We start from the raw sequence: 27,772 nt of genomic DNA on the forward strand, positions 1-27,772 counted from the left end.
TGCAGCATTCCTCAATCTTTAGGTATTCTTTGGCAAATATCTTTTGACAAAGGGAAAGACTTTTCTTCTTCATGAATCTTGTGATCCAACCCCAGCTCACTTTCAGATCTGTGCAACCGATGCCTCGTTTTGCAACTAACTCACTCACTTTAAAATGTAACATTTTGTGCAAAGCAGCAACTCTCTTTATGCAAACCTAACACATATTCAAGTAACTCATCTTCCAATTCAAGAATCTTTCCACTTTTAGGTTCTTGGAATGCTTTTGACTTATCGGTGCTTTCTAATGCAAGTTTCTGTTTATGCCAATACACTAAACTTAGTCACTGTAAACTCACAGCCTGCTGCTTGATTGCCATGTTTTTCTGCAAAATCAATAACTGAGTTTAAAATCAGCACTGTAACTTGAACGTTGCCCCATACTTCAAGCAAAAGTTACCAATCATTTACAAAACTTGAGATATATAATGATGAATAATCCTTCACGAATGACTAACAAGAAGTGACTAACGTAGAGATAAAGCAACTATGGAGACATGTGTATGATTGGTGCAGTATTAACAAAAGATCGCGTGACTCAAGGACAAAGGCAAGCTGACGATTGTTGAGTTGAAATGCTGATTCTCTTCACCCTAATTCCAAAATATCTGAAACTGCCATAACATTCACTATATATTTCTTAGTTTTAACATATTCACGTTGGGGTGGTGTTTTGCCCATTTATCGTTCTGACAAGACTTCTCATTACCGTTGGTGTACTGCTTCTGTGTTGCATGGGCTGGCTCAACTGACACAAACATTTAACCCTTCGGTTGAATTTTATTGCTGCTCATTTGCATGCCGCTTCCGCGTCAGGCTGGTGGGTGGGCTCACGCACATTATATGACATGTTAGTTTCAATTTGCCAGTAGAATTTATTTGAACTTAACCGTTGTGATCTGTCTTAATGACATCAAAAATTTCAAATGCAATCGAATAAACATTTATTTCATGAAATTCAAAATTTGGACAAATGTATGGACTATAGTTTTTAGTTAGATGCTGTGTTTAGCAGTATAACATATGATTTTGCTTGAGTGTATATAGCATAGTTTCTGTGGGAGGGGATGTGATTCATTAGTTAGTGCCGTTTTTATGCCAGTTGTCTCTAATTGCACTATTTGTTGACAAATATATTACACAGACTGCAAATGTCTCTGTACCTTATTCAGTGATACAATAAAACAACTTGTTTTTCTTGTATGGCTGTTGGGGAGGATGTGCTTGCTGTGGTGAGCAAGTTACTATCATCCTGAAGTGAACGTGTTTAACTTTTTTTTTTTCATGTATGAGGTGCGAAACGTTTTAGTTTCTTTTTTCGTAAAGTAAAATCAGGAATGCGAGTTATATTTGAGTAAATACGGTAGTAATGAGTAGCCAATGAGCCTTTCCACCAGAAGAATAATGAGATAGTAACTTGGTAACTTAAGATGCATATTTAGAGAAAAAGAAAATACAGGTAAGTCTAAATCAAAAAGCATTTCAAAAATGTATTAATTTATGGTGTCACTAATGCTTCACTTATGCAGACATCTTTGCACATACTTAATAAGTCTGAGCTAGAAGTGCACAATCATCCTTTCATGTTGATTGCCTTCATGATCAAGAAAGTTAGTATCATTGACATAGTTGCATAATTGTTCTTATGCATAGCTTCTTACCATAGTTTCTCTCTCTGTATTAGGTCTGATACCAAATGCATTCAAGTTCAAGCTTCTCTTATATAAATCCATTCTACCTTCAAACTCACTCCATATGTTCAACTCCTCATAAATAACTTTGCATTCATCAAATTTTTGATTTAGCATTCACTTGGATAACTTGAAATAGTAACACATAATTGCATTTTTATAATTGAATCTCCATACTATATAAAATAAAACCCCTTTTTTTTTACACTTTTCAGGGGACTGATGGAAAAAAGTGTAAATAGCAGGAAATGTAAAAAAAAAAAATATTAAAAAAAGGCTAAAAGATGACTTATTGATAGTATGTATGAGTCTACATACTCAATTACAAAATTTAATAATTGAAAATAAATGAATTTACAATTACTTACATTTATCTATTTTAAAAAATCTTGAATTGCTGATTGTTTTTTGACAGCACCAGATTGCTCTTTGCATTGAGTTCAGTGCTTGACCTGTTTTTTACTATTGTGTTCAAAGTGGACACGGAGAGTCCAAGATCTTTTGCTAAATGTACACGTGTTCCGGCATGCCACTCTACATGTCACAGAATTGCTATCTTTTCTTCTACCAAAATACATTTTCTGTCTTTTTTTTGCATGTTACTAACATGGATAATCCATCACTGCAACTTTCACATGCTAAATTACATAGCAGAAATTCTGCAATATCAATTCGTACTGTGATTGAAAAATCACGGTATCGCTCATCACTACATTACTGCTGCAAGCGTGCAAGTCACCATGATGGCGGAAGCGAAACTACAGCCGCAATGCCATCTGGGAACAGAAATGCGCAGATTTCTGCAGAAATCGATTCGAAAATTGGTATTGCCACCCAAAAAAAAAAACGCAAATCACGGGAAATAACGTCCACATCAAGTTGTTAATGGCAGGGAAACAATATATCTTAAGAATAGGCCTTAAGATGGGACCAATGGAAAATGACATAAATGGCAGGAAAACGTAAATTGCAGGAACGTAAAAACGGGGTTTTACTATGTATATATCCATTTACAAATTGACATTACCGTGAAAAAGTGTTCCGTGAAAAATTATCAAAATTAATATTAATATGAGCCTGGAATGGTTTTAAATGCTACTTTAACCAAGGTGTTCCATTAAAAATGTCATGATTTGTGAAGTGTTCCATCATAGGAAAAATTTGGGAAACACTGGATTAGAAGATGAACCAAATTGAATGATATAATACAAATAAAAAAAAAAAACTACAATGGATGGATGGACAAAATTAACAACAAAACAGCTACCACTGGATAGAAAAATACAAGAGGAAATAGAGATCAGATGGATGGATGAAATAGAAGAGGCAATAAGAGTGCTGTAGATGGGAAAAGCTAAGAACAACTGGAATGAAAATCACCTGAGTAGACCTTTGTCTTAGAATTTCTTTAGCAAAAAATTCCAATTTTTTACAAACAAATAATTTCAAAACGGTTCTTAAATGCATGGTCCTGGCGAGTCATAGTTCAATAGACTAGAGTAGTAACTGTTTATTGAAACAGCTCAGTGCAAGGACTTTAACATGCTGTCAGTGTATTAAATTTTTAATAAGAAATAATGTCATCTTTGAGTTTTGATTATCCAAGCAGAAATCTTGGCCACTGAAAATAGCATAGAAAATAATTCACTTTTTATAATTCTACTTTTTATATTAATCTCACCCAAAGATTGTAAACCTAATGTACATTTTGTACCATGGGTCCTGATAAAATAAACATTTTTATGAGGCAGAAATTTCAGATGCTAATACTTGATAAAATAAAGATGCTAATGCTTTCATAAAAACCAGTCTTTAATCTTCTTTAATGTAATATAAAATTAAAACAAACTATTAAAACATCCAAGATTTTACCTTACATAATAGCTAATTATAAGAAAAAAATCTAGGACTGTACTATATATTCCTTGTACATTCATCCCTATACATCTATACAATATTGACACAAAACACTTTCCATAGCATCTTTTAAGAATGTTCATTCTTCAAGTAACGCTAATAAGGTTGCTTTCTTATAATTTCTTAAGGATACTTGTACATCACATTGGATTATGATAATGTGCTTTAAGTTTTTGTTAAATTTTCAGCATGCAAAGCTCTTTTAAAGTTCTTTTTCTCTTTCGAGACTTGAATCAAATTATTCATAGTGATTATTGCTGTACTTACTTACTCAGCAATAATCTTTTTCCTTTTGAAAATATAATACTGGTACATGTATAACTTTTAAAACAAATTATTCTGTAAACTAATTTTAAAAATTCGTATTTTCAAACTAATATTAGAATCCTTAATTTTAATTATCTTAAATTATGTGTGCATATCTCATTTGGAAATTTTTAGTAAAATACAGAAAATGAAATATTTCACAAAATGAAGGGGACTTTAAAAATAAAAAAATTACTCCCACATATTGAGAGGTTATAAAACCTATTGTTTATTACTATTGTTTGTGTGTGAATTAGAGGTTGAGAAGAGAGAAGGAACTTATTGATGTTCTTAGGGATGGTTCAGACTTTGTTTTGGTAAGGAAGACTGAGATTTATTAGACTTTTTAACATTTCTTGTTTTCTCTAATAAAATAATTTTGTTTTTTTAAGATGGATGTGATGCTTCCAAGTTTCCATGGCAATGATAGGTCCTGTTTGCCTAATATCAAGTGGCTGAGTAGTCAGCATATGTTTCTGCTGTCAGCAATACAGTATCTTCAATAAATGTAATGTCATCAAGAACAAAATAGGCAATATCTTGCTGTACATACTGAATCCATAACATTAATTTATTTCAGTTTTTCACTAATAGCATTTATTAAAAATTTTAATATTTTTCATTTAAAAGAAATATATGTGTATGTAATGATAGATAGGTATGAAGAAAAGACCCTAAAAGGATTTATCATGGCATCAGACAATTAGAAGAAAGGATGACGAATATCAGTTATTGTTTTATAGCCAAGTGACAAAACACTGTTTTCCTTTAAGACGTAGTTTTTGAAAGTGATAAAAGCTTATGAGAGCAGCCTTGGTATTGCTATGCTTGAAAGATGTTTAATTCTGCCATGAGCCCTCATACCTTTTATTAGTGTTTCTGATTAAAGGTTTCACCAATGTGATAACTGTTTTGAAGTGTTGATTCTCGTCAAGGGGATAGTCAGATTATAGCCAAGTGGAAAAATAATAATGGATATTTATTATCCCTTCTTTTAATATATATATATATAGGTGGGGCTCCAGAAATCCATTTGATACAGGAGTTATCAGAGACAAATTGCAAGTGAATTTTCAGTCTCATTTTAAATGCATTCAGAATATGTTACCTCATTCTTTTTGCATAATTTATACTTTTTTTTAAAACATAATCTCAATCACTATAGAGTTATTTGAACATGGTGGCCTCCAATGAATGTAATAAAGAAGTTGTATTTTCAACCAGGAGTTAGTATCTTATGTAATTAATTTAATAAGTTAATTCCTTCAAAGACTTATCCCTGCCAAAAGTTGGTTTGCATGAATATGCTCTCAAAGATGTGACTTGCTTCTCTTTCTGAAATATTAAGTAATTCCAACCTCTGACAACAGGTGGCACTGTTTATCTCACCATCAATTATTTCCTAATTGATGCAAATCAATTAGGAAATAATTATCAAATATTCTTAAACGTTTTATTTTGCATAACTTGCAAGTCATCTATTCTTATGAAAATTAGAGATACCATTAAGCAAATATATATATATATATATATATATATATCCAGAAATTTTTATTTAATAAGGTTAAAACACCTTATGGTAACTTGTTCTGGTAAAATACTTATAAGCTCTGTATTACTAAAATCTTGGTATTTCTAGCCTGGCTCCCACTGATGAGACCTCAATAAAGGTCGAAACCGGTCTGGGTAGTGGCCCCTTGCCTTTAATACATAGCATCATACATCTCCTCAAGGAGATGGGCTGTGCGTTAAGAGTAAATATTAAGAATAGTGATCAGAGCTTATTCTACTTTTACCATGAGTTGCCTTGACTTGCACTACTTTGAGGGTCAGCTAGACTTCCAAACAGACAAACAAGACTTGACTTGTTTGTCTGTTTGCTTACTTGCGAAATGGAGTAAAACCAGGTTTAAAATAGCTTGGTATCTTTAACATATATAATTTAAGATTAATTTTCATTTGTTTTCACTGCCAACTGTAATACAAAATAAGACAAATTTATATTATTCTCCCAACACCATCCTTAAATAGGTGTGCAGTTGATCAATGTAAGATTTTCACAATTCACAACATGAATTAGCTTAGAGTAATTATACACTTGAACAGTTTACATGATGAAAAGATTTTTTTAATAGTGTTGCTTAAAAAATGATCTTTCAAAGATCAGGTCACGTTATTAACATGATGTCAGGAAAAGTTAAGTCTGACTGTGTTGCCAGTGTTGACCATCTTCAGTTGTTTTCATAAAATTCATTATTTCTCTTCCTATTAAGTTATTTTCATTGATAGGTTTTATAAATTCGCCCTTCATTATGGACAACAAATGAAAAGAAATTCAAACTACACTTTTTAGTTTTGTGAAACTGTGTAAGGGACCAGAACATATTAGAAACACTGGAGAAAATAGTTTTGTTATATCAAAATCAACTAATTGTATCAATATCAGCCACTTGGATTCCTTGACATGGCTCAAGGAATTCAAGTGGCAGTGGCATTCTCTAATGTATAAAAAATATTGTTTGACTACTTACAGAAACTTTAGATTACTATAAGATTTTCAAGGCCATTTTAAAGTGCAGACATTTAGGTTTTATGAGATGTTCAATTTTCACAAAAAGTGCAGTTTTATTGACTTGACTGGACATGGTTTAGTAACACTTTCCAAAGAAAGATAGATTTTAAAATATTGAAACACCTGAAATGCCTTTTTTTAATATAGCCTATTATGAGGATAAATTAAGTAAACCATTTAACTTCAAACACTTCATGGGTTCACTAGTAGAATAGCATCAGAATAACATGAAGTGTAAAGAATTTGTCAGTTATTGCCAATGTTGTTAAATAAAAATTAGTTAAGGAAATGAATGACTCCAATAGAGTCACTACTGGAGTCATTCTGTAGATATTTCAAATGAAGAGACACTTCTCAGTTCTTCTTCAACTTCTATGAGATGCATAGATACAAATCAGAAGGCACATTTGATTACCTTTCCTTTCCAAAAACTCTCTCAGTTGCTGTGTGTGCATGCACATGCGTTTTGATAGATTAGAGAATGAAATGAACAAACACACATTTCCATACTATTAAAGATCCCAAGAAATTATGCTCTTGGTTTCATCATTTATCCAAGTGTAAGCAAACAAAGTTTGCATGTGAAGTAACTAAACAACTGGGCTACTTGTATAGTCTCTATATACAAGTAGCCCAGTTGTTTAGTTACTTCACATGCAAACTTTGTTTGCTTACTTGGATAAAGGATGAAACCAAGAACATAATTTCTTGGCATCTTTAAGTTATAGCATAACCAAATAAAATAAAAAAAACTTTCAACAATTCCATACTGTTGACAAGTAAAATTTTTCTGTGTCCAGTAGATTTAAGTGGTATTTCTGGAGCCCTGTATATAAGTTTAATTTTGTTTACCAAATCATTCATATTATTTTTGTTCTTATTTCTTGTTAGAGGGATGATCATTCCTCCTCCTTTCATTTGCATGTTCTTCACCTAATGTTCCTTTAGAGCAGTGATTCCCAACGCTGTTTTCAATTGGCAGCCTATTTGCATAAATTGTACCTATTTGCATAACTGTGTAGGTCAGTGGATGTGGCGTTTGCACACCACGGCACTTGGCCGCACGAAGGAAGAGTTGGTTTCGAGTCTAGTTGGTGACTAGAGGAAATTTTTCTAAGCCTTTTTTCGACTGGTTCCCGAGTTAGTCGATCTCTGGCACTGGCAAGTGGACTTTTTCACCCAGAAACTCGGTTTTTTTTCTCCTATAAACTCAAGAAAATCAACCGTAGAACCCACATTATTTCAGACATTAAATATATTGTGTTAGGGACCACGAGATGGTGGCACATTTGAGCCATCTCTCTTCACTGTGTACCTCTTAATTAGTGATAGCCTTGGGCCATCTATCTCTGATTGGTACCAGTGGAGATTGAACTGCCCACTCAGTCTCCAAAAAGTTAGATAGGGCTAAATGGCCTCGCCTACCCCCGTATATGGGAATAAAAAGGCGTTAGCTGATTTTTTTTATTTTTTTTTGATTTCTGAAATAATACTTATAAAATGCACAACAAATATTTTATTATTATTATTACACACTCCATGGAGTCGACAGACTCATCGTGGGAGGTTCATTCAACTGGCAACATATTTATCATAACGCTCCTTGCATTAACAACACATTCTGGTAATTCATTCCATTCACTGACAATTCTCCATGTAAAAAATCTGCTCCTCACACCCTTCTTCACCACACTTTTACATAACTTCCAGGAGTGACTTCTGGTTCTTCTACTCTTTATAATCCCCTCTGGATTAATCTGATAAAATCCTCTCACTAATTTATTTCTCCACATTTCTTCAACCTCTCTCTCCATAGTCAGCATTCCAAAGACCTGATATTGTCTTAGTCACTCGCCTCTGGATCCTCTCCAATGTCTCCACGTCACATTGAAAAACCAGGTGACCAGATCCGAGCACAATAGTCCAAGTGTGGCCTGACCAGTGCATTATACAGTGACTTGATAGATTATCAAGTGGAAATCTATCAAATGCTTTTGCAAAGTCTAAGAATATGATTATGTATATGATTCTCCCTTATCTAACACACTTGTCACCTTATCATAGAATGCAAGTAAATTACTGAAACAGGACCTACCCTTTACAAATCCATGCTGACCATCATGAAGAATGTTATGTCCATCAACACAATTCTATATTCTATTCCTTAGCAATCTCTCCAACACCTTGACCACAACTGCAGTTATACTGACTGGTCTATAGTTGGAGACGTCTGTCTAGAACCATTCTTGTGGAGTGGTACTATTTTGCCTTCTTTCCACTCCTTAGGAACCCTACTAACTGCAAGACTTTCATTAAATAACCAGGTCAAGGGCATAACCAACTGTGGTGAATATTCCTTAAGAATACTGTTTCTTTCACTTCCAGTTCTCCTAATACTTGCCTCTCGTCTATATATTCCTCCGCATCATTTACACCATTGTGATATACGCTGATAAAGTGCTCGTTCAATAATTCCACTATATCCTTTGCAGCTGTTATTCTGCTGTCATGACTATCCACCAGTGTTAATCTGCCATAATTATTCTTTCTCTTGCTTGCCATGTAGTGGAAAATTTGCTTTGAGTTATCCTTGGCCTGACCAGCCAATCTCCTTTCATACTGCACCTTTTCTTTCTTTACCATGCTTGTCACCTTTCTAGCCTGCACTTTATACCCTTCATGGATCTGATCACCACCAACTGTCTTGTACCTCCTCCATAACATTTTCTTTTCCAACACAGCTTGCTTGATTTCGCTGGTCATACATTTCACTCCCACTCTATTTACTCGCTTAACCTTCTCAGCAATGCAGTCATTCATTGCTTTTTTCAGATATACTGCCTTGTGGGTTTCCATGCATTGTCAACATCTTTTCCGCTCAGCTCATCTACCCAATGTACTGATGCTAACTGACTACAGAGCTTCATATAATCACCTGCTTTATACTTCCACATGTATCTGGGGGTGCTTAAGGGTCAAAGCTGTATAACTGAGAGGAGACCTCCACATAGCCTTTAAAGGAATGCAGAGAACCGACCAGAGCTTCTGACCTGATGTCCAATCCTCACCTTCTCGTGGTGCACCCTGTTGGGTATCTACCTGGATACTAAATGAACGAGAATGGGCTGGCAATTTGGGATTTAGCCAACAAAATTGTATTCTTATTGGTTAAACCAAAATACAAAATGATGCTATAACATGACAAAATTTCATGCCGGCTGAGGCATCGCCCGGTTAAACAAGGCCCCTGTTGTTTTCGCCAGGGAACCAGGGCAAATAGCGAAAAGTCAGCTACTGGAACAAATCTGAAAGCACACCCCCAACTCAACATCACCAGAGTTAAAGACTGGTACTATCAACATAAGAAGCCTGAATGGCAAAAAAATGGAGCTATCTGAGGAATTAGATAAGTACCAGATTGACATAATAGGGGTAACAAAAAAAACAAAAACTGGTGAGATCTTTCTGAGCAATAAATACAAAATGTTATATTCAGGCCACGACAATCAAGGAAAAGAAGAAGTAGCCATAGTATTCAACACAAAACACGAAACTAATCTTGAATGACAGGCAGTCTCAAGTAGAGTGATGTGGGCTAATATCAGAATGGGGAACTGGACAATGAGACTTATTTGTGCCTGTGGTCCCACAGAAGGTTCTACTAAGGTAGAAGTGGAGGAATTTTTTGAGGCTTTAGAAAAAGCAACTGACACAATGAAAAAGGAAAAGTTGGTCCTTGTTGGGGATCTAAATAGCAGAGTAGGAAATGATTGTGAGACATACAAAAATATTTTGGGAAAATTTGGAGAGAAGAGCAAAGCTAATAATAATGGCAAATATCTATTGGATTTCTGCTCAGGACGTGGACTGGTTATTACTAACACCATGTTCCAACATAAAAATGTGCACAAATTCACATGGAGAGAAGAGGCAAGGAATAAGAAAAGTCTCATTGACTATGTTATTGTTGATAGTGATGTTTTCTCCTTGGTACAGGACACCAGAGTGTACAGAGGATTTGAAATTGGAAGTGATCACTATTTAGTTTTGAGCAAGATAAAATTGAATTGCATATTCAATTTTATCCTGCTCAAAACTGTGTAAAATGCTGAACACTGTGTCAAACTAAACAAAAGTCATGGGAGGACTTTGGACTTTGGCAAGAATATAGAGAATAAATATCAAGAAGGTTGCAAAATATTCTGGAGGTTGTTGAAGAAGCTTAGGAATGGAGGAAAGAGTGCTGTAAAAGGAGAGATGATAAAGGTGACATGAAAACGGGAGAAAAGGATATCCTTGAAGTATGGAGTAATTACTTTGAAAACTGCTAAATGAAACAAGCAGTGATGACAGCACAGTGGTAAAAAACACTGACCAGGCATGCAGTCAGGAATACATATCCATACTTGAAGTAGAAAAAGTCATCAAAGGCTTGAAATGTGGAAAGGCAGCAGGAGTAGATGATATTCGACCAGAAATGCTGAAGTATGGTGGTCTAAGAGTCTTACAGCGGCTGCACTGCATAGTTCAGAACGAATTCCCGATGATTGGAGTAGAGCTCTCATAGTACCCATATATAAAAAGGGAAATAAAACTGAATGTGAGAATTACAGAGGTATTTCCCTACTGAGTGTTCCTGGCAAGATCTATGCAAGTATACTTGAAAAACGGTTGAGAAGAATTGTGGAAGAAAAGCTTGGTGAAGAACAAGCTGGATTCAGGCCATATAGAGGCTGTCAGGATCAGATCTTCACTTTACGACAAATAGTCGAGAAAGCATGGGAATTATAACAGAGATCTGTATTTAAGTTTTGTCGATTTGGAAAAGGCATATGACAAGGTGCCAAGAGAGAAGCTATTCAATACGCTACAGTTATATGGTGTCAATGGGGCATTATATCAAGCAATACTTAGTGTTTATTTGAGTTGTAAGTCAGCAGTTAGAATTCAAGGAAGTACAGGAAAATGGTTTAATGTTAAATCTGGTGTGAGACAGGGATGTACATTATCCCCTCTGTTATTCATTATCTATGTGGATCACATTATGAAGGAAAGTGGTATTAAACATGATATCAAAATTGGAGATGTTAATATCAGCTCTTTGCTTTATGCAGATGATGTTATACTTCTAAATAAATCTGCTACAAGTCTGCAAGATTCTCTGACTAAATTGAATAGCTGTTGTAATAGATATGGTATGAAGGTCAGCAATAAAAAGACAAAGACAATGAAAATAGGCAGAATCATTGAAAATGTCAACTGTGTTGTGAATGGAAAACCTGTGGAACAAGTGAAACATTTCAGCTACTTAAGCACGATTTTTACTGAAGATGGTAAATTAAATATAGAAATAGACAACAGAATCAGCAAAGCTGGTATGGTAGGAAGTCAATTGAATAAATTCATATGGAATAAGAGAGAAATTAGTCGGAACACTAAATTAGCTGTATACAAGACAGTGTTCAAACCAGTTTTAACTTATGGATCTGAGAGCTGGGTCAGAAGTAAAACACTTGACCAAAGACTAGAGACGGCAGATATGAGAGTCCTGAGAAAGATTATAGGTGTGAACAGATGGCATCAATGGCAATATCATATTAAAAACGAGTATATTAGGAAAGAACTTGACATTGTTAACATCCAGGAATGTGTTAGCAGAGCCAATCTCAGGTGGTATGGTCACTTAAACATATATTGATACGGTACAAAGTTCCTTAGACAATAGAAGTATAAGATCTGATAGTGTTGGAGTCTTGACAAGTAATAGACTGATTTGGAGGAAAATTATAAATAGGAAGTTAGTAATGATGTAATTTTTTTCGTGTAGTACTATCATATCCTGTACATCCCTTGTGAGGGTACATGGCAGGAATTTGATGATGATGATGTATCCATTTTTGGCAGTGACCTTTCTTGTTTCATTACTTTCCAAATAAGTACCTCATGATCACTCTCACCAACCAGTGGCAGTGTCATCACTTCATCGACAATTACATCTTGTGAAGTTATCACCAAATCTAAAACATTAAAGCCTCTGGTTGCTTCAATCACATGCTGTTTAAGATACTTATCTCTCAGAAATTCCACAAACTCACTCTCCTTGTTCCCATACACTATCTCCTCCTTCCAGTCTGTATCCCTGTAATTAAAGTCTCTCATCACGATCACCTTCTTTTTGCATGCCCGACTAATTTGCCTATACATTTCACAGTCAGTATTCTGCATTCCCTGCCTTATAACAGCATCCTATCAGATATACTGTTTATTTCAACTTCACATTACACAGATCCGAAATCTGTGCATGCACTATCAACTTCCACATGTTGTAGACACAATTCCTCTGCAATCATTACCAGCACTCCCCACTTCTTTTCACATCTCTATCCTTCCGGATAATTATTTATCTTCTAATTCTACTCCCAACATCACATCTTCCTCAAACAATCAAGTTTGGGTATAACGTCTCAATCAATGCCACATACTCAGTTCTCCTGTTTCGAATACTCCTTACATTTGTGTATAAACATAACAATTGCTGTGTGTTTGAGTGCCATTCTACCAGCACCAACATTCTCTATTCTAGCTACTATACTACACCCCTATCTTTGGTTTGACCACTTCCATTTCCCTGATCCTGACTGTGATTTCCATTCTTACTTGTCTCATCCTCACCTTTATCCATTCCATCACCTTGTGCTGCTGCACTACATCTTCAACCTCACATCCATCTTACTCCTGCTGTACAATCTGTTGATTTGTGTACTATCCTGTTTCACAGGTAGACTGTGTTCATTTGCTACATTGACTTCTTGACTCTGTGCCTTCTCAGAAAACAGTAGCCTTTCTAAATGCCCAACATCAAATCCATTCAAATGTAAGCCATCGGATTTATACCATTTGAACTTTCTTTCAAATTCACTCCACAGATTTACAAATTGAACCCCTTTTGCCTCACACAACTCAGCTATCTTACTATTCATTATCTCTGCTCTCCTTCTCAATTCACTGTTATCATATGTGGGCAACACATCTACAACTTTCCCAACAACACTATTTTTCTTTACTTGCTACAACTCAAGTTTCTATCAACATTCTTCTTCTCCCCAACTAAGCCATTTGTACCCATAACTACCACTAATTTTGACGCCTGGTATTTCATTTCTGCAATGCATCAGTGATATGCTTTATTGTTCCACCAGGAAGGCATGTTTTGTGCACTTTATTAGTAGTCACACCTCTAATGACCGGGTTCCCATACACTGATATATGACTATCCTTTGATTCTTTCTTTATAAGATAAACTTTCTCCTTATCATCAGCCAGTCTCTCCTTTAGCTGTGTAATATCCTCTTTCAGATGTTTCATTTTGCTTTTCATTTTCACTAACTCCTGCCAAATCTCTTCTACTATGGTTCTGATGATTTCTCCCATTTCTAATCACTCTAATCTATCCAGACACTTTTCACATACATTAATGCATTCCTTCTTCTCTTTTATACATAACAAATATTCAGTGCAGTCCTTGAGTTTGTTTTGAGGCACATAGTTTATTTAAATCAGGTTCAACTGATGTAAGATACAGTCTTAAATCTGAAACTGCATTCAGCTTACTATGGTATTTATTTTTTATAAAGGTATAAGAAGAGGAAGCCCTCTCCACCGACTGTGTATTTATAAATGGCAACAGAAACTTAAGCCCCTTGTCAGAAAGCTGTTCATATTCTCTGCTGGTGTCTGCCCAAAAGTTATAAGGGATTTTTCTTTGACTTCAGCTTTTAAAGTATTGTCAGTCGAAAATTTGATCAACTTCTCTTTTTCTCTGATTGATAATCTGGCAGCTAGGAAGTATTCTTCAAAGGGATTGGCAATCCAGTCATTCTCTTCTCCAGGTTTTGAGAAGTACTTCTTGGAAGATCATTTTAGCCCTTTCAAGTGTTCAGTTATTTTTTTGCTAATTTCCTGGGAGAGCTGAAGCTTGTTCTCAGATAGGAAATTGCATAAAGTTTCAAATACCTCCTAATGATCAAGTCTCCATACACTGATATTCGACTATCCTTTGATTTTTTCTTTATAAGATAAACTTCCTCCTTCTCCTTATCATCAGTCAGTTGTCTCTCCTTTAGCTGTTTAATATCCTCTTCCAGATATTTCATTTTGCTTTTCATTTTCACTAACTCCTGCCGAAGCTCTTCTACTATGGTCCTGACGATTGCTCCCATTTCTAATCACCTTTTTCAATACACGACCTCCCAAAGCCTAATTTTTTAATCATAGATTTAATTTTGAATCTGTGATTGAAACTTTGAAGATCATTATTGAACTATTCTGAAGTGCCAAATTTAGATTGTTTATTTGTAGAAAAATATCTGATAAGTATGCAAGAGCCCAAAGCCATTTGTAGTCGTGTAGCTTGGAAAAGATGGTCTTAAAAAAAAAAAATTAAAAAAAAAACCTGAACCTCATGTCTAAGGACTTTACCATGAGAGCCACCTTACTTCTGTATAAAGGAGCAGAGTAGAATGAAGACTCATCTCTTTACACAATGCTATGAAAATTGAAACTTGTGCAGGGATTTGGTGAATTCCACCCATGAAAGGCTATAAGTGTATAGTGTATTAGTATTATGGATGGGTTCAGGTTCATATAATCTGGAAACTGCTATAGAAACCAAACACAGAACTAATTTAAGCTACATGAGACCTCCAATGAGCTGACACCTGTGGTATACTTGAAAAGAGAACTGATTAAGAAAAAATTAAGAAAGTAAATCATACTTGATAAGAAATTGTATTCATATTTTCATCCTTATTTTAGCCAAATGCAAGGAAACAAACGTTTGTGTGTGAAACATCTTTGTGACTAGATCAAGATGCCATAAGCTCCCATCATGCACAGCCCTCTCCTTTCTCTGGCATGAATAATGCCATGCATTATGGGAAGGGTGGTCAATGTCCAGACCATTTCAGTGTTGAGCTCTCAGAGTTTACTCAGTGGCAGAAGTCATATTTCCATATATAAGTTACAGAGCGATATATCATCACCATATTACACTATTCCAGATAAATGATAGTCACTGTTGTTGTTAAAAGTAAATTATACTTCATAAACTATGTGAGCAAACAAAAATTTGCATGCAAAACATCTTCATGAATAGGCAACTCATATGTCTAAATGCAGAGTATTATATTATATCCATTTTGCTAGTTGTATATGAAAATGAGTTCTGCTTTTGAGATAGTTCTGAATATTTGTGGTCTAGCACTAAGTGATGATAAAGGTTGAAACTGATCTTGGTAATGACTCTTACCATAATGCTGTGCACTGTGGCAAGAGTTGCTACACCCAGACCAGTACATTATACAGGCCTGAGATTAGAGGATACTATTTGGGTACTAAGGCAATTTCATAGAAATATTCTAGTCATACTTCAGCAACTTTTCTGCATGGTCACTGAAATGATGAAGGAAAATCCATTTGGAGTAATGGACATTTAATGTGGGAATTTTCTGTTACTTTAGTTACCAAAAATGATTACTTCATTGTTTGAATATTTCAATTGCAGAAATTGTGTATTTAGGCTTAGATGCTGGTTGAAACTTATGGTAAGGTTTAATACAGTACAATTAATATTAAGTGGAAGAATTTGGACTGGAAGCTTAGGTCTAAGAGGGTGTTCTCTCTCTCTCTAGGTGCTGCTAAGCAGCTTTGGGTGGTCAACCATATTTACATACAGCCATATTTATGAAGATTTAGTTGATGTTTTTTAAATCTTCTGATTCCAAAAAATCTACATTGAAGTATAGTAGTTTTTTTTTTTTCAATTGATTCTGTACAAGTCTTGGTCAGCTAGACCTGTTAGACCATAATTGTTGCAGATATATTTCTTGTTTTCTTCAAAGTGGATGTCGGCAGATCTTCCATTTTGTCCATAATACAACAAGTTGCAAGAAGAAATATACTTCAGCAGCTGTGAGAGCAAAGGGAGTTGAGAGCAGGGTAGCTGGCCTTGTATGTGGTTTGAAAGTAGTACAGAGGATATATTTCTTTAAAGTTTCAGGTATATTTTTCTGAGGTGTGCTCGATACAGTAATACCATTGCTGTAATCTGCATGTTGAGAGGAATATAAAATGCAGGGAGGAAGTTATTTTCTTAACTTCCTGCCATTGTAGCTGTACGATAACAAGGTGTAATAAAAGGGATTTCAGCTCTGATGGAAACCTGATTGGAACAGAAGTTGGAGTTAACAAGAATTTTTATGATACTGTATTGTTAGGAGACAACGAGATGATCTGATGCAAATTGTTAACCTACCTACCTACCAGAATTCCAGATAAACCTCATCATTCTCCCAACACTCTGAACCTTTTTCTTAACCAGCCCTCTCTTCAAATGCACCATTGATGTTAACTTTCCTCTTGTCAACTCTGAGAATAATCTTGTCCATGTTTCTTTTTCTACAGATTATCCTTCTCCCAGCCAATCTTAATGCCATATGATATGAGGATAAGATTGGCAAATTGGAATGATCTTTGAAATCTCCATACCTCTTTTCCATAGTCTGATTATTGCTTTCACTCTCCTGATTCAAGCACTAGCTCTGATCTAATAACTGCAAATTATTTTGCTGTGATAAATGCTTTTATTTCCCATTTTGCTCAAATCCTTGACCCTTATTCTATCCTTGATTTTTCAATAAATGTGCCAAAGCAGCCTAAGCTAACATTTCAGCATATACTCAGTAGCTCAAGCTAAGAACTCCACTCTTTACTCATCTTACAGTACAGCCTATAACAGCTGCAAAAAAAAAAAAAAAAAAATCAGCAAATCTAAAGCAGATTTTATAAGTGCCAAATACCTTAAGCTTTCCTCCTGCTCAAATGACTGTCAGGCCTTCCAATCCTTGGAATTTGTTCCAATGGTCAAGACCATTGGAAGAAACTTATATCTTGCTCTGTTTCCATCTGTCTAAACAGCAGTAACATCTGAAGATAAGGCAAACCTCTCGATATCAGTCTTATCCTCCAACTTTTATTAGACAACCAAAACAAAATTCACTCCCACACATATACATTTCTGCAAACCACTGTCAGCATGCTTTCCTTGATCTTTCATCAGGTCATCAGAAAAATACTCAATAGCCTTGACACTAATCACTAATAAGTACTCCAGCCCAGTCAGTATCCTTCCAGTTGTACTAAAAGCATGTGCTCCAGAATTAACACCCATCTTGTATCACCTTTACAAGCTGACCTGCTCATTTGGTATCCAACATGGAAGCAAGCTTTTATCTAGCCTGTTCCTAAAAAGGAAGATAAGTAAGCCATTAAACTATCATCTCATTGCTCTCATCTTCATACTCTCAAAATGATGGGAGGTCATCGACAACTGGCTTTTTTATTACCTAGAGAAACTGTCGATTAATTAGTGATCACCGATATGGATTCATCCATTCTTGTTCCAGCAGATGCTAATCTGATGAAGATAAAAAAAAGTTATAAGCCTTGTAACCCCAAAGATGTCTCTCTAGCAGAGATGAAATATTGGAGGCATTAAATTGTTAGCATGCAAAACTAAATACACTTTTAATTCTCTGTGGGAATCCTCTCTCTTTGCAATTTATGTTCTTGTTTGTAGACTTAGGTAATTTTTCCATAATATATTGCAGTTTTGTTTGAAATCTTTTGATTTTGTATCTCTTTTGTGGTGTGACCTTCCATTTTATAATGAATTTGAATAATAGCTATTATACAAGGTGGCCCAGAAGTAATAGGGCAGTCAGAAAATTCACATTTAAGCCGAAAATAATATTTAGACATATAACAAAACTGGCTAGCCATGAAAATTGTTCAAAGTGCTGCTCATTTACAGTAATGCATTTATCAACTCTTTTCACCAAAAGTGGTGGACCTCACATAAATTCTCAATAATTTGTACAGAAGTACAAACAATTTTCTATTGAATTTACTCTGTTCTGGAGTTTCTGATTGAGAACTGCATTCTTTAGAGTGCCCGTTTCTCCATTTTGATAAAAATGCTGTTCATTTGTATAATAATGGTAATTATGGCCTTCCTTGGTTCATATCTACCACTGTAGGATTCTGAAATCAAAATAATTATCAAATATTATTATTTATTGAATGAACTTGTAGTGAATGTTGCTCTGGCAACTGTCCTAGTACTTCTGGGCTACCCCAGAAGTAATACGTAATGTGCAATGGTTAGTATTCCATGAAAGCTCATTGTTTTCTACGAGAAAAGACCACTTTAAATTATTGAAATTTAGATAATTTATTATAGTTATCAAGGCTGTGTATATCCTTGTGATCTTTTTTCCAGAATGTATCCTTTTTGAAAACCTGCCTAGTCATAAACCTGCTTGTTCTGTCATCAAAATGATATGTCAGAATTTTCATTTGGTCATGTTCATGTAATGTTCTTTAAATACCACTTAATAAAAGTTCCTGCACTTTCAGATTTTTAAATTGCCACTCTTTCACTGATTATCATTTCTCCTTTGCACCATTTTTGAGTACTGTACATTGTTCAGTTCAGAAATTTTAGACCTTATAAGTGTTCATTTAGGTTTTTTTTTTTTTAAAATTACTGTTTTGTTTCTGGGGTGGTAGTCTTATTTATTATAGCATAATTAACTTATCGCGTGGTTAGCCTAGTGGCTATGGGACACTCCTTCCCCAGTCATATGGTTGCGAAACGCAACCATATGACTGGGGAAGGAGTGTCCCAGATTCGATTCCCATCGAAGACGTGAGGAATTGAGGATCTTCCTCAGCCATAGCCAAGTTAGCCGGTCTTGGGTGTGGGCAGTAGGGTGTTTTCCGCCAGTTTATCTGCCGTTTTTCATCCTGCAAAGCAGGCAAACTGGCTCCGTGAACACACACACACACATGGATCTACAGCCATAAATACCTCTCCCCATGAGGGGGGGGTCTCAACTCACCCCAATAGGGACGGAGGAGAAAAAGGGAGGAAACTCCATATGAATAAATAAATAAAATTAACTTATCAAGAAATTTGTTTTCACAGATGAGGTGTTTTTTTTAGTAGGTTTTTCAAATGTTCAGTTATTTATTTTTTCATATTGTTGCCTTGGTTATATTTTAAAATTTTATTATTATCTTGTACATTTTCATTGTGTAGCTCAGTGGAAGTGGCGCTTCGCCGCTTGAAGTTAGACCTAGGTTCTAGTCTAGTTGCTGACTGGAGGAACTTTTTCTAAGCCTATCTTCGACCAGTTCCCGAGTTAGTCGATCTCTGGCACAGGCAAGCAGGTTTTTCGTCCCGTAAACTCAAGAAAATCGACCGTAGTACCCACATTATTTCAGACAGTGACATATCTTGTTAGGGTTAGGCACCAAGAGATGGCAGCACTTGTTTGCCAGTCTCTTCATCGGCAGCTGCTATAATTAGTGATACACATGGGCCAGCTATCTCTGATTGGCTACCGGTGAAGATTGAACTGCCCACTCAGTCTCCAAAAGCTAGATAGGGTATAAAGGCCTCGCCTACTCCCTATTAGGGAATAAAAGGCGTTAGTTGATTTTTTTTTTTTTTTTTTTTTGACATTTTCATGTATATTTAGTTACGGAATTGGATTTTCTTTCTAAATTTTAAAATTAATAAAATTCAATGTTCAGAATTAACATTTTCAAGTTATACCTGCATAATCAAATACCTTCTCTGCAGTTATAATCAAATTTGTAGCTGAATTGCTAAGAGGAATTGATAATAAAGATATTTGAAGGAAATCAGATTCACTTCCTGTTGAGATTATTCGATGCATTTAAAAAGACAGTTAATATCTGTAATTTCCTTGTAGACATAATTAATTTTACATATTCTGATACACAGAAAGCACTGAAAGCATATTAAAATAAAAAAATTAGAATGTTGAAGTGATTTCTGAAACAGAAATTTACTTCTTCCTTAAAATTATCACAAGGGCTTTTGCCAAGAAAATCTTGTTGTTGTTGATTGTAGGAATGAAGGAGAGAGAAGAAGAAAAAAATCTTTGCAGAGACAGAGGTTGCATGCTGTATCTAAAAATAAATCCTCTGGTAAATTAGGACAGATAATAATACCAGATGTAATCCTTTGTTAGATTTTAAACTTGACACAGCTTTAATTCTTGACCTACTTTGCTAGTGGTAAGTAATAAGTTGAAACTGGTTGATTTTTTAAAAAAAAACTGATGTTATTAATCTTCCATATCATACTAGTAAATGATAAATGTGATGGGTGCTGAGACTACTAACTGCATTAAGAATCACTTAAATATATTCATGTTGAGGATAATTAATTAGCTATATGTAAAGTATTTTAAACATCAGTAGTCAAAGTAAAATTATACTTTAAATTTTATGAACTTTAATTGAATAATGATTAAGTTAGACATTTTTCTGAAGGTTCTAATATGTTTAACTTTTAAGAGCCACATTCAAGTACCACACTTATTAGAAATTTTTATATTATAAAAACATAAGTTTCTTGGCTATAGCCTCTCAGCTATTTGACATTTCAGTAATGGAGGTGAAAAGAAAATTGCCCTCTATTAGCAGATTAGACTTCTGATTGCCAAAAATGTTAACATGTACTGAATTATAATTTTGAAGTGATCGATATTTTGTGAATTTGAATGAAGCAACAGTTTTCAGACAAAGTTAACTATCAAATTTCATTAAGTCTCTTAATTTTATTCAGAATCATACTTTTATTTAGGTTTTATAGCACTTAATATTCTTGAGATAAAAATTATTTTTCCTGTTTCCACTGTTTGTAAAGCAGTAACGTTATATTACTGTAAATTATTTATTAACTGAAAACTGACATTTGCTTTTTTCTGAGAATTGTTCAGACAAATGGTGTTGATATTAAAGAATTATTTTGATTAAATAGATTCATTAAATTTATTTTTACGTGCAAGTGAATGGGATCTAAATGTTGTAATGGAGTATATTGGGAATATGTTTTACATAAACCATATTAGCCATATGATATATATTGTTTACTGCCATACCCATGATATTTTTATGACTACTTGCCACCTTTACACATAGAAAAGCACTTATAGTTAGGACTATACAACAAACTTTGAAGACTTGGATGTAAATTATGTTTAGTTTCTTTGCATATATATTGTACTTGCTATTTGAGGCACTCAATCAAATACAGTTATAAACACTTAAATTTTTTGAGTGCTCCTTTGGTAAAACTTATTGAATAGGCAGTTTCTTGTTATAAAATAAGTGCTATTATACACACACACAGTAAAACCCCATTTTTACGTTCCCGCAATTTACGTTTTCCTGCAATTTACGTCATTTTCCGTTGGTCCCGTCTTAAGACCTATTTTTACGATATATTGTTTTCCCGCTATTAACAACTTGGTGTGGACGTTATTTCCCCTGATTTGAGTTTTTTTCTCGGGTGACAATACTGATTTTTGAATCGATTTCTGCAGAAATCTGCGCATTTCTGTTCCCAGATGGCGTTGCTTTCGGCTGTAGTTTCGTTTCCACTATCACGATGAGCACACTTGCAGCAGTAATGTAGTGATTTTTCAATCACAGTACGAACTGATATTGCAGAATTTCTGCTACATAATTTAGCATGTGAAAATTGCTTTCAAGTTGCGGTGGTGGATTATCCATGTTAGTAACATGGAGAAGAAAGACAGAAAATGTATTTCTTTAGAAGAAAAGATGGCAATTCTGTGACGTGTAGATTGGCATGCAGGAACATGTGAGCATTGAGCAAAAGATCTTGGACTCTCCATGTCCTCTTTGAACACGATAGTAAAAAACAGGTCGAGCATTGAACCCAATGCAAAGCATTCTAGTGCTATGTCAAAAAAAAAAAAAAAAGAAAAGCAAAAACAATCAACAATTAAAGATTTTTTAAATAGATAAATGTAAGTAATTGTAAATTCGTTTATTTTCAGTTATTAAATTTTGTAATCTAGTATGCAGACTCGCATACTAGCAGTAAGTCATCTTTTAGCCTTTTTTTAAAATGTTTTTTTACATTTCCTGCTTTTTACACTTTTTTTCTATCAGTCCCCTGAAAAGTGTACAAAAGGGGTTTTACTGTATATATATTGTACATCTGTTTGATTCACCATGAATAAATTATTTTTGAAATGCAACTTCAAGCTCTCTTTGCTTGAAGCAAAACTAATGTGCCATTTTTTAAAAGCAGATTTTTGTAAATTGAGGAATCAAATTGAATTTTGGTGTCTGGATAGGGAATCCAGCATCATTTACTTAACTGTGGAAATTTTTTCCATCTTGTTTCTGTTTCATTTTGAAATCATCCTCGTAATTTATTTCACAGCTTAGTTTTTAGTAATGCTGCCAAAAAAAAAAAACTAATTAAGCTATGAAATAACTAAAACGAGGGTTAGATAATCTTGGGATCCCAGTACTGGAGACTAAATAAAGAAAAAACAAAAATTCAAGCTACTTTATGCCTTCAGGAATGAGGTTTTGGTCTCACGCTGGGTAATAAATCATTTAGCACCCAATCATAGCATCTGCTGATGGAAGTTTTTTCGCTTGGCTATGCTACCAATTATATATCTGGTTTAATCCTTTATCCAAGTGTAAGCAATAAAGGTCGGAGCCGGCCTGGGTAGTGATCCTTCCCTTAATGCATAGCATTATACATGTCCGCAAGGATATGTGCTTTGCATTATGGGATACTAAGGCAAGTGATGAGAACTTATACTATCTTTGCCATTAGTTGCCCCAGTCCTGAAAATACTTCAGGCGCAAACTTTGTTTGCTTACACTTGGATAAAGGATTAAACCAAATATATAATTCATAGCATCTGTGATGTATCTTTTGTTTGAAATAATTTCATTGTAAAAATTTCCATTTTGAACTTTAGCTGTACTCATTTTATGTTCTATATATATTAACTACTTAAATGAAGAGGACAGTTTTTGGGTAGACTTATTGATTTATTAACATGAATAAGGAATTTATAAGAAAGCTAGTTTTATTTAATTCTTATAATCTTCCTAATAAAGGTTTGTGAATACTTATAGCCCATTAGTAATGTGAGCGGACTATGAATAAGGTAAACTGGGAAACCTGCCATAGTGTCAGTATATTCTGTTTTGCTGTTACAAGTCTCTAATAAATCTGGTCATTCAAGATAATCTGATAAGTTTGAAAATTTTTAATTCAGCTTTTCACAAGTAGCCATCAAACCTACAGCTAATCAGCTTATATATATACAAAAATAGTTGACACTTCATTCTTGTATTTTAGGCATTTCATTTTTTTTTTTTTAAATTATATACATATTAATCTTTTCACTGCTAAGAATACCGAAGCTGGCTAAACTCTCTTTGTTAATATGACTTTAGGCAGTTTTTTTTTTTTCAATTCAAGGTTAACCAAAATTGTGATGCAATAAATTGTTTTATTGAAAATCTTGCTCAGTATTTTACAATACAGCAAAACCTTGCTTAATACGATTAATTAATCCATCAATTAATGTGCGCTAAGCGAACAATAGGAATAATTATCATTCGTCCATCCGTTAATGTAAATTTGGAAAAAAAATGACAGTATAAGCTATATTAGAGGATATAATCAATTGCTTAAATTTTTATTTAATGGCTAAACATTTGATTGAGCTACTTTTTTACAAACAAATTAAGTAAAAACGTTTGAATCGTACTTGACATTTTCATCGTCATGCAATTTGCGATAGCTAGCAATCGCTTTATCAAGATTTTGGCAGACTTCGAAGCATTGTTCCATATCAGCATACTCAATGTGATTGAAAACTAGTTCAAGTTCTTTTGCAGTTAGCTTCTTAATCGTAACATTCTCTTCTAGTTGAAGGAGATCATTCTCGCTTAACTGTTCTGAATGGGAATCGAGCAAGTTTCTCATATCTTCATTATGAACTGACATAGGCTTGAGTTTAAAGTCGCCTTCTGCATTGTCTCCTAATAAAAGCATAAGACGAACTTTAGATACTTTGTATCCTGGTTGAGATGCTTCAGTTTTAACTAGGAAAGTTTTTGTTGGCATACTCTTCCTAAAGAGACCAATTTCGTCGACGTTGAATATTTGGCGATCATCATAATCACCCTCCTGAGTTATGCTTTTCAATTCTTCAGGAAACTTGGCTGCACAATCTTTATCCGCAGTATCAGATTCCCCAGTTATTCTTACACTATGCAGTCCAGTTTGATTTTTAAAACAATCAAACCATCCTGAACTTGCAGTAAAGCTTTCACATTCTTCTTGAAATTTGGTCTCTTTCAATGAGGTAAAAATATTGAGAGCTTTTGCCTGAATATTCCCTGTACTAAGAGGTATTATTTTTTGTTATAATCCTCAATCCAGAGTGATAGAAGATGCTCCATCTCAATCATTAAATGCTGTCTATTTTGGGTGATCTGCATGCTTAAAGAAGCAGTAGCAACTTTTCCTTGTTCTTTGTTCTTATTTAATATAGTCCAAACTGTAGACGCTCTGTATCACAGGTCTCGCACAATCATTGTATTACTAGTGCCACTTTCATGTCTCTTAATGACTTTCTGCTTGCTGCAGATTGGAGACAGAAAATTTCACGTAAAACGTAAAAAAAAATCTTTAACTGATTAATTACTCACTTAAAACGGGAAATAGCATCATTTCACTCAATTGCTCATATTGAATTCACGTTAAGCGAGGTTTTACTGTACTGAATGTTTTTTTTTTATCATCACCTACAGGGGTAGATACTTATGACACTCAACATTTATCAGGTATGTATCTGTTCTCTCTCTCCCCCATCCTGCTCTTTTCTTCAAATGAGGTGTTTGGATGCATATTGCAATACCTTGTAGGCGTTTTGGGAGCAGGAAAAAATTAGTGTTGAAGAGTGTCTTTAAATGAGGGGATTGGTCACCAGGTGAAGCACATTCCATTATAAGGATCTCTTGTTATATGGACAACTTCAAAAATCTCTCGTATGAAAGTCAGTTGAAAATCTACAAACATTACATTTTTCCCCTTGGATTTATTTTTTACAATATCTGAGAAATTGTTTTTACTGATATGTGCAAGAGATGAAAAAATTTTCTTCATCTCTTCAAGTCCTAACAAAAACATTCAGCAGAAAACTTCCTGTGTCTGACTTGTCAGCTGCTCAGTTAATTCTTATGGTATCCACTTGCACAGTAGGGCTTCATTATTGGTTAATTGGTCTGTCTGTTTCTCTCCTGATGATTTCATGCAATTTTTATGACTTGTGGTCAGCATGCTCACTTTCCACTAACCATGTGACACCATCAGTGGGAGATTTTTTTCTCTGCAAATATTTTCCTCTAGATAGCAGAGAAGTACTTGAGTTTGACTGAATTATATTCATAATAGATGTCTCCACATGCCCATGAAATTCAAACATGTTTAAAAGTTATTTCTGCAGAGGTTTTTTAAGTGCAACAAAAAGTTCATAAGTTGCTCATAAGATTTTAGTCTTTTATGTCTGTTTCTCATTACATGTATCATGTCATTTTACTTCCTTCTTTAGTTGTGTATTTGCTATTCAGAACAAATTATTCCAACATATAAATATGTAATTTATATTATCAATCTTAACTGTATTATTGATTATTTGTAATAACATGGTAATTTTGTACAGATACCGAAAAATTTTTAGAAGGGCTATAGATGTTTTTAAAAATCATTTAACATAAATATTGCTAGATAAGTAGTTTCAATCATGAGTATAAATGAGAAGCTTACTTAGCAGTATCAAATAAGTATTACAGGTATCAAAAAGCAAAATACAGCATTCATTAAAAATCCATTATACAATAATTTATAAAATTAAATACCATAATTAGGTTATGTATTTTTAATCGCTCACTTATTTTGTCTTTATTTCATAACACATTCAAATTTTTTTTTTTTTTTTTTATTCTAGGATGAATTTCTTGATGTTATTTATTGGGCTCGTCAAATCATGGGAATTATTTTAGGTGTAGCGTGGGGACTTGTACCTTTGAAAGGTTTTTTTGGAATAGCACTGTAAGTAAATTTGATTTTTATCCAGTTATAAATAGACCAAATTTTTTGTTCTTTATTATGAAGTAAATGTTTATGCTTTCATTTCAGTGTCAGAAATATATAGGTTGAAGAAGAAAAAAAACAAAAACAGCTATAATCATTATAAAAATAAAGTTAAATATCTAAACATTATCTTTTCCAGTGAACATGGTGGCTATTGGAGTAGTTACTTGGACATATGAACAAAATAGAAAGGAGCAAAGCATGAGAACAAAATAAAAAAATATTAGTTAGTAAACATATAAGTATCATGTCAAATATAAACAGTACTTTAAATTATTTTAGCAAAAAAAAAGATACTTTTTACTCTCATATTTAGCCATGTACTTTTAACTACAGAATGAAAATTCTAAGATTAGGTTAGGTTATCAAAAAAGGAATAAAATGTAGCAGTGTTGTGAAATTCATATGCTGATAAGGTAAATCAAGGCCATATAAAAATTACTGATAGCCAAGATGTGCCTCACTCTAACTTATATAAATTGTAAACTTACCAAGCTGTTATTTTTATTAATATTTAATATTAATAAAAAAAAATATGTATTAATATAAATTAATACATATGTGGATTACTGCCAACAATAAAAGAAGAAAAAATAAAATATAGATATTTAGTTTTAAATTTTTGCCTTTATTCTTTCATATTACAGAGCACTTTAATAAAAGCAAAGTGTTTCTGACTTAGTTACATTTTTCAGTGTTTATTGAATTAAGTCAGTTTTCTATTTTGTGAGGCAAGGTTATTGGCACTATTAGAATTGACTTAAATTATCCTGTTCAAAATTGAGCAGTAAGTTCGTCTTGAACTAAAACACTGATATAACAAATTCATTCATTTTAACAAACTACTGAAATTTTTCATTAGTTTGTTATAGTGAAAATTATTTGTTTCGTTTGTAAAAATTAGCCTCTGTAGCTCAGTCGATTTCAATCCTGAATTTGAATCCTATCTGACATGCCTTTATGTCAAGGCTTTTCAGTTGAAGATGAGTTAGTAGAGTTTTCTCTAAACAAACGAGCAAGGATAATGTGCAATTTACATACAGAAATATATATTTAGGTACAAGACTAACCACCTTATCTTAAATTATGGTATGGAAGCCAATCTTGACAGGTTGTGGGGCTTTAAATGCCTGTAAGTACAGCAGATTG

The 27,772-nt window shown here is 34.0% G+C and overlaps 1 protein-coding gene across 1 annotated transcript in view; it reads left to right on the plus strand.

The window, feature by feature from the left end:
* LOC150103137 (GEL complex subunit OPTI) overlaps window positions 1–27,772 on the plus strand; it is a 66,489-nt gene that overhangs the window by 5,474 nt on the left and 33,243 nt on the right. Inside the window, exon 2 of the mRNA XM_090398144.1 lies at window positions 26,478–26,581. Coding sequence (XP_090254270.1) covers window positions 26,478–26,581 — 104 coding nt within the window. The remainder of the gene's footprint in view (window positions 1–26,477; window positions 26,582–27,772) is intronic.

This window comes from Typopeltis vanoorti, chromosome 9 (assembly GCF_054136105.1).
Source record: "Typopeltis vanoorti isolate ZY-2024b chromosome 9, IOZ_Tvanoo_1.0, whole genome shotgun sequence".
Taxonomy (NCBI): domain Eukaryota; kingdom Metazoa; phylum Arthropoda; class Arachnida; order Uropygi; family Thelyphonidae; genus Typopeltis; species Typopeltis vanoorti.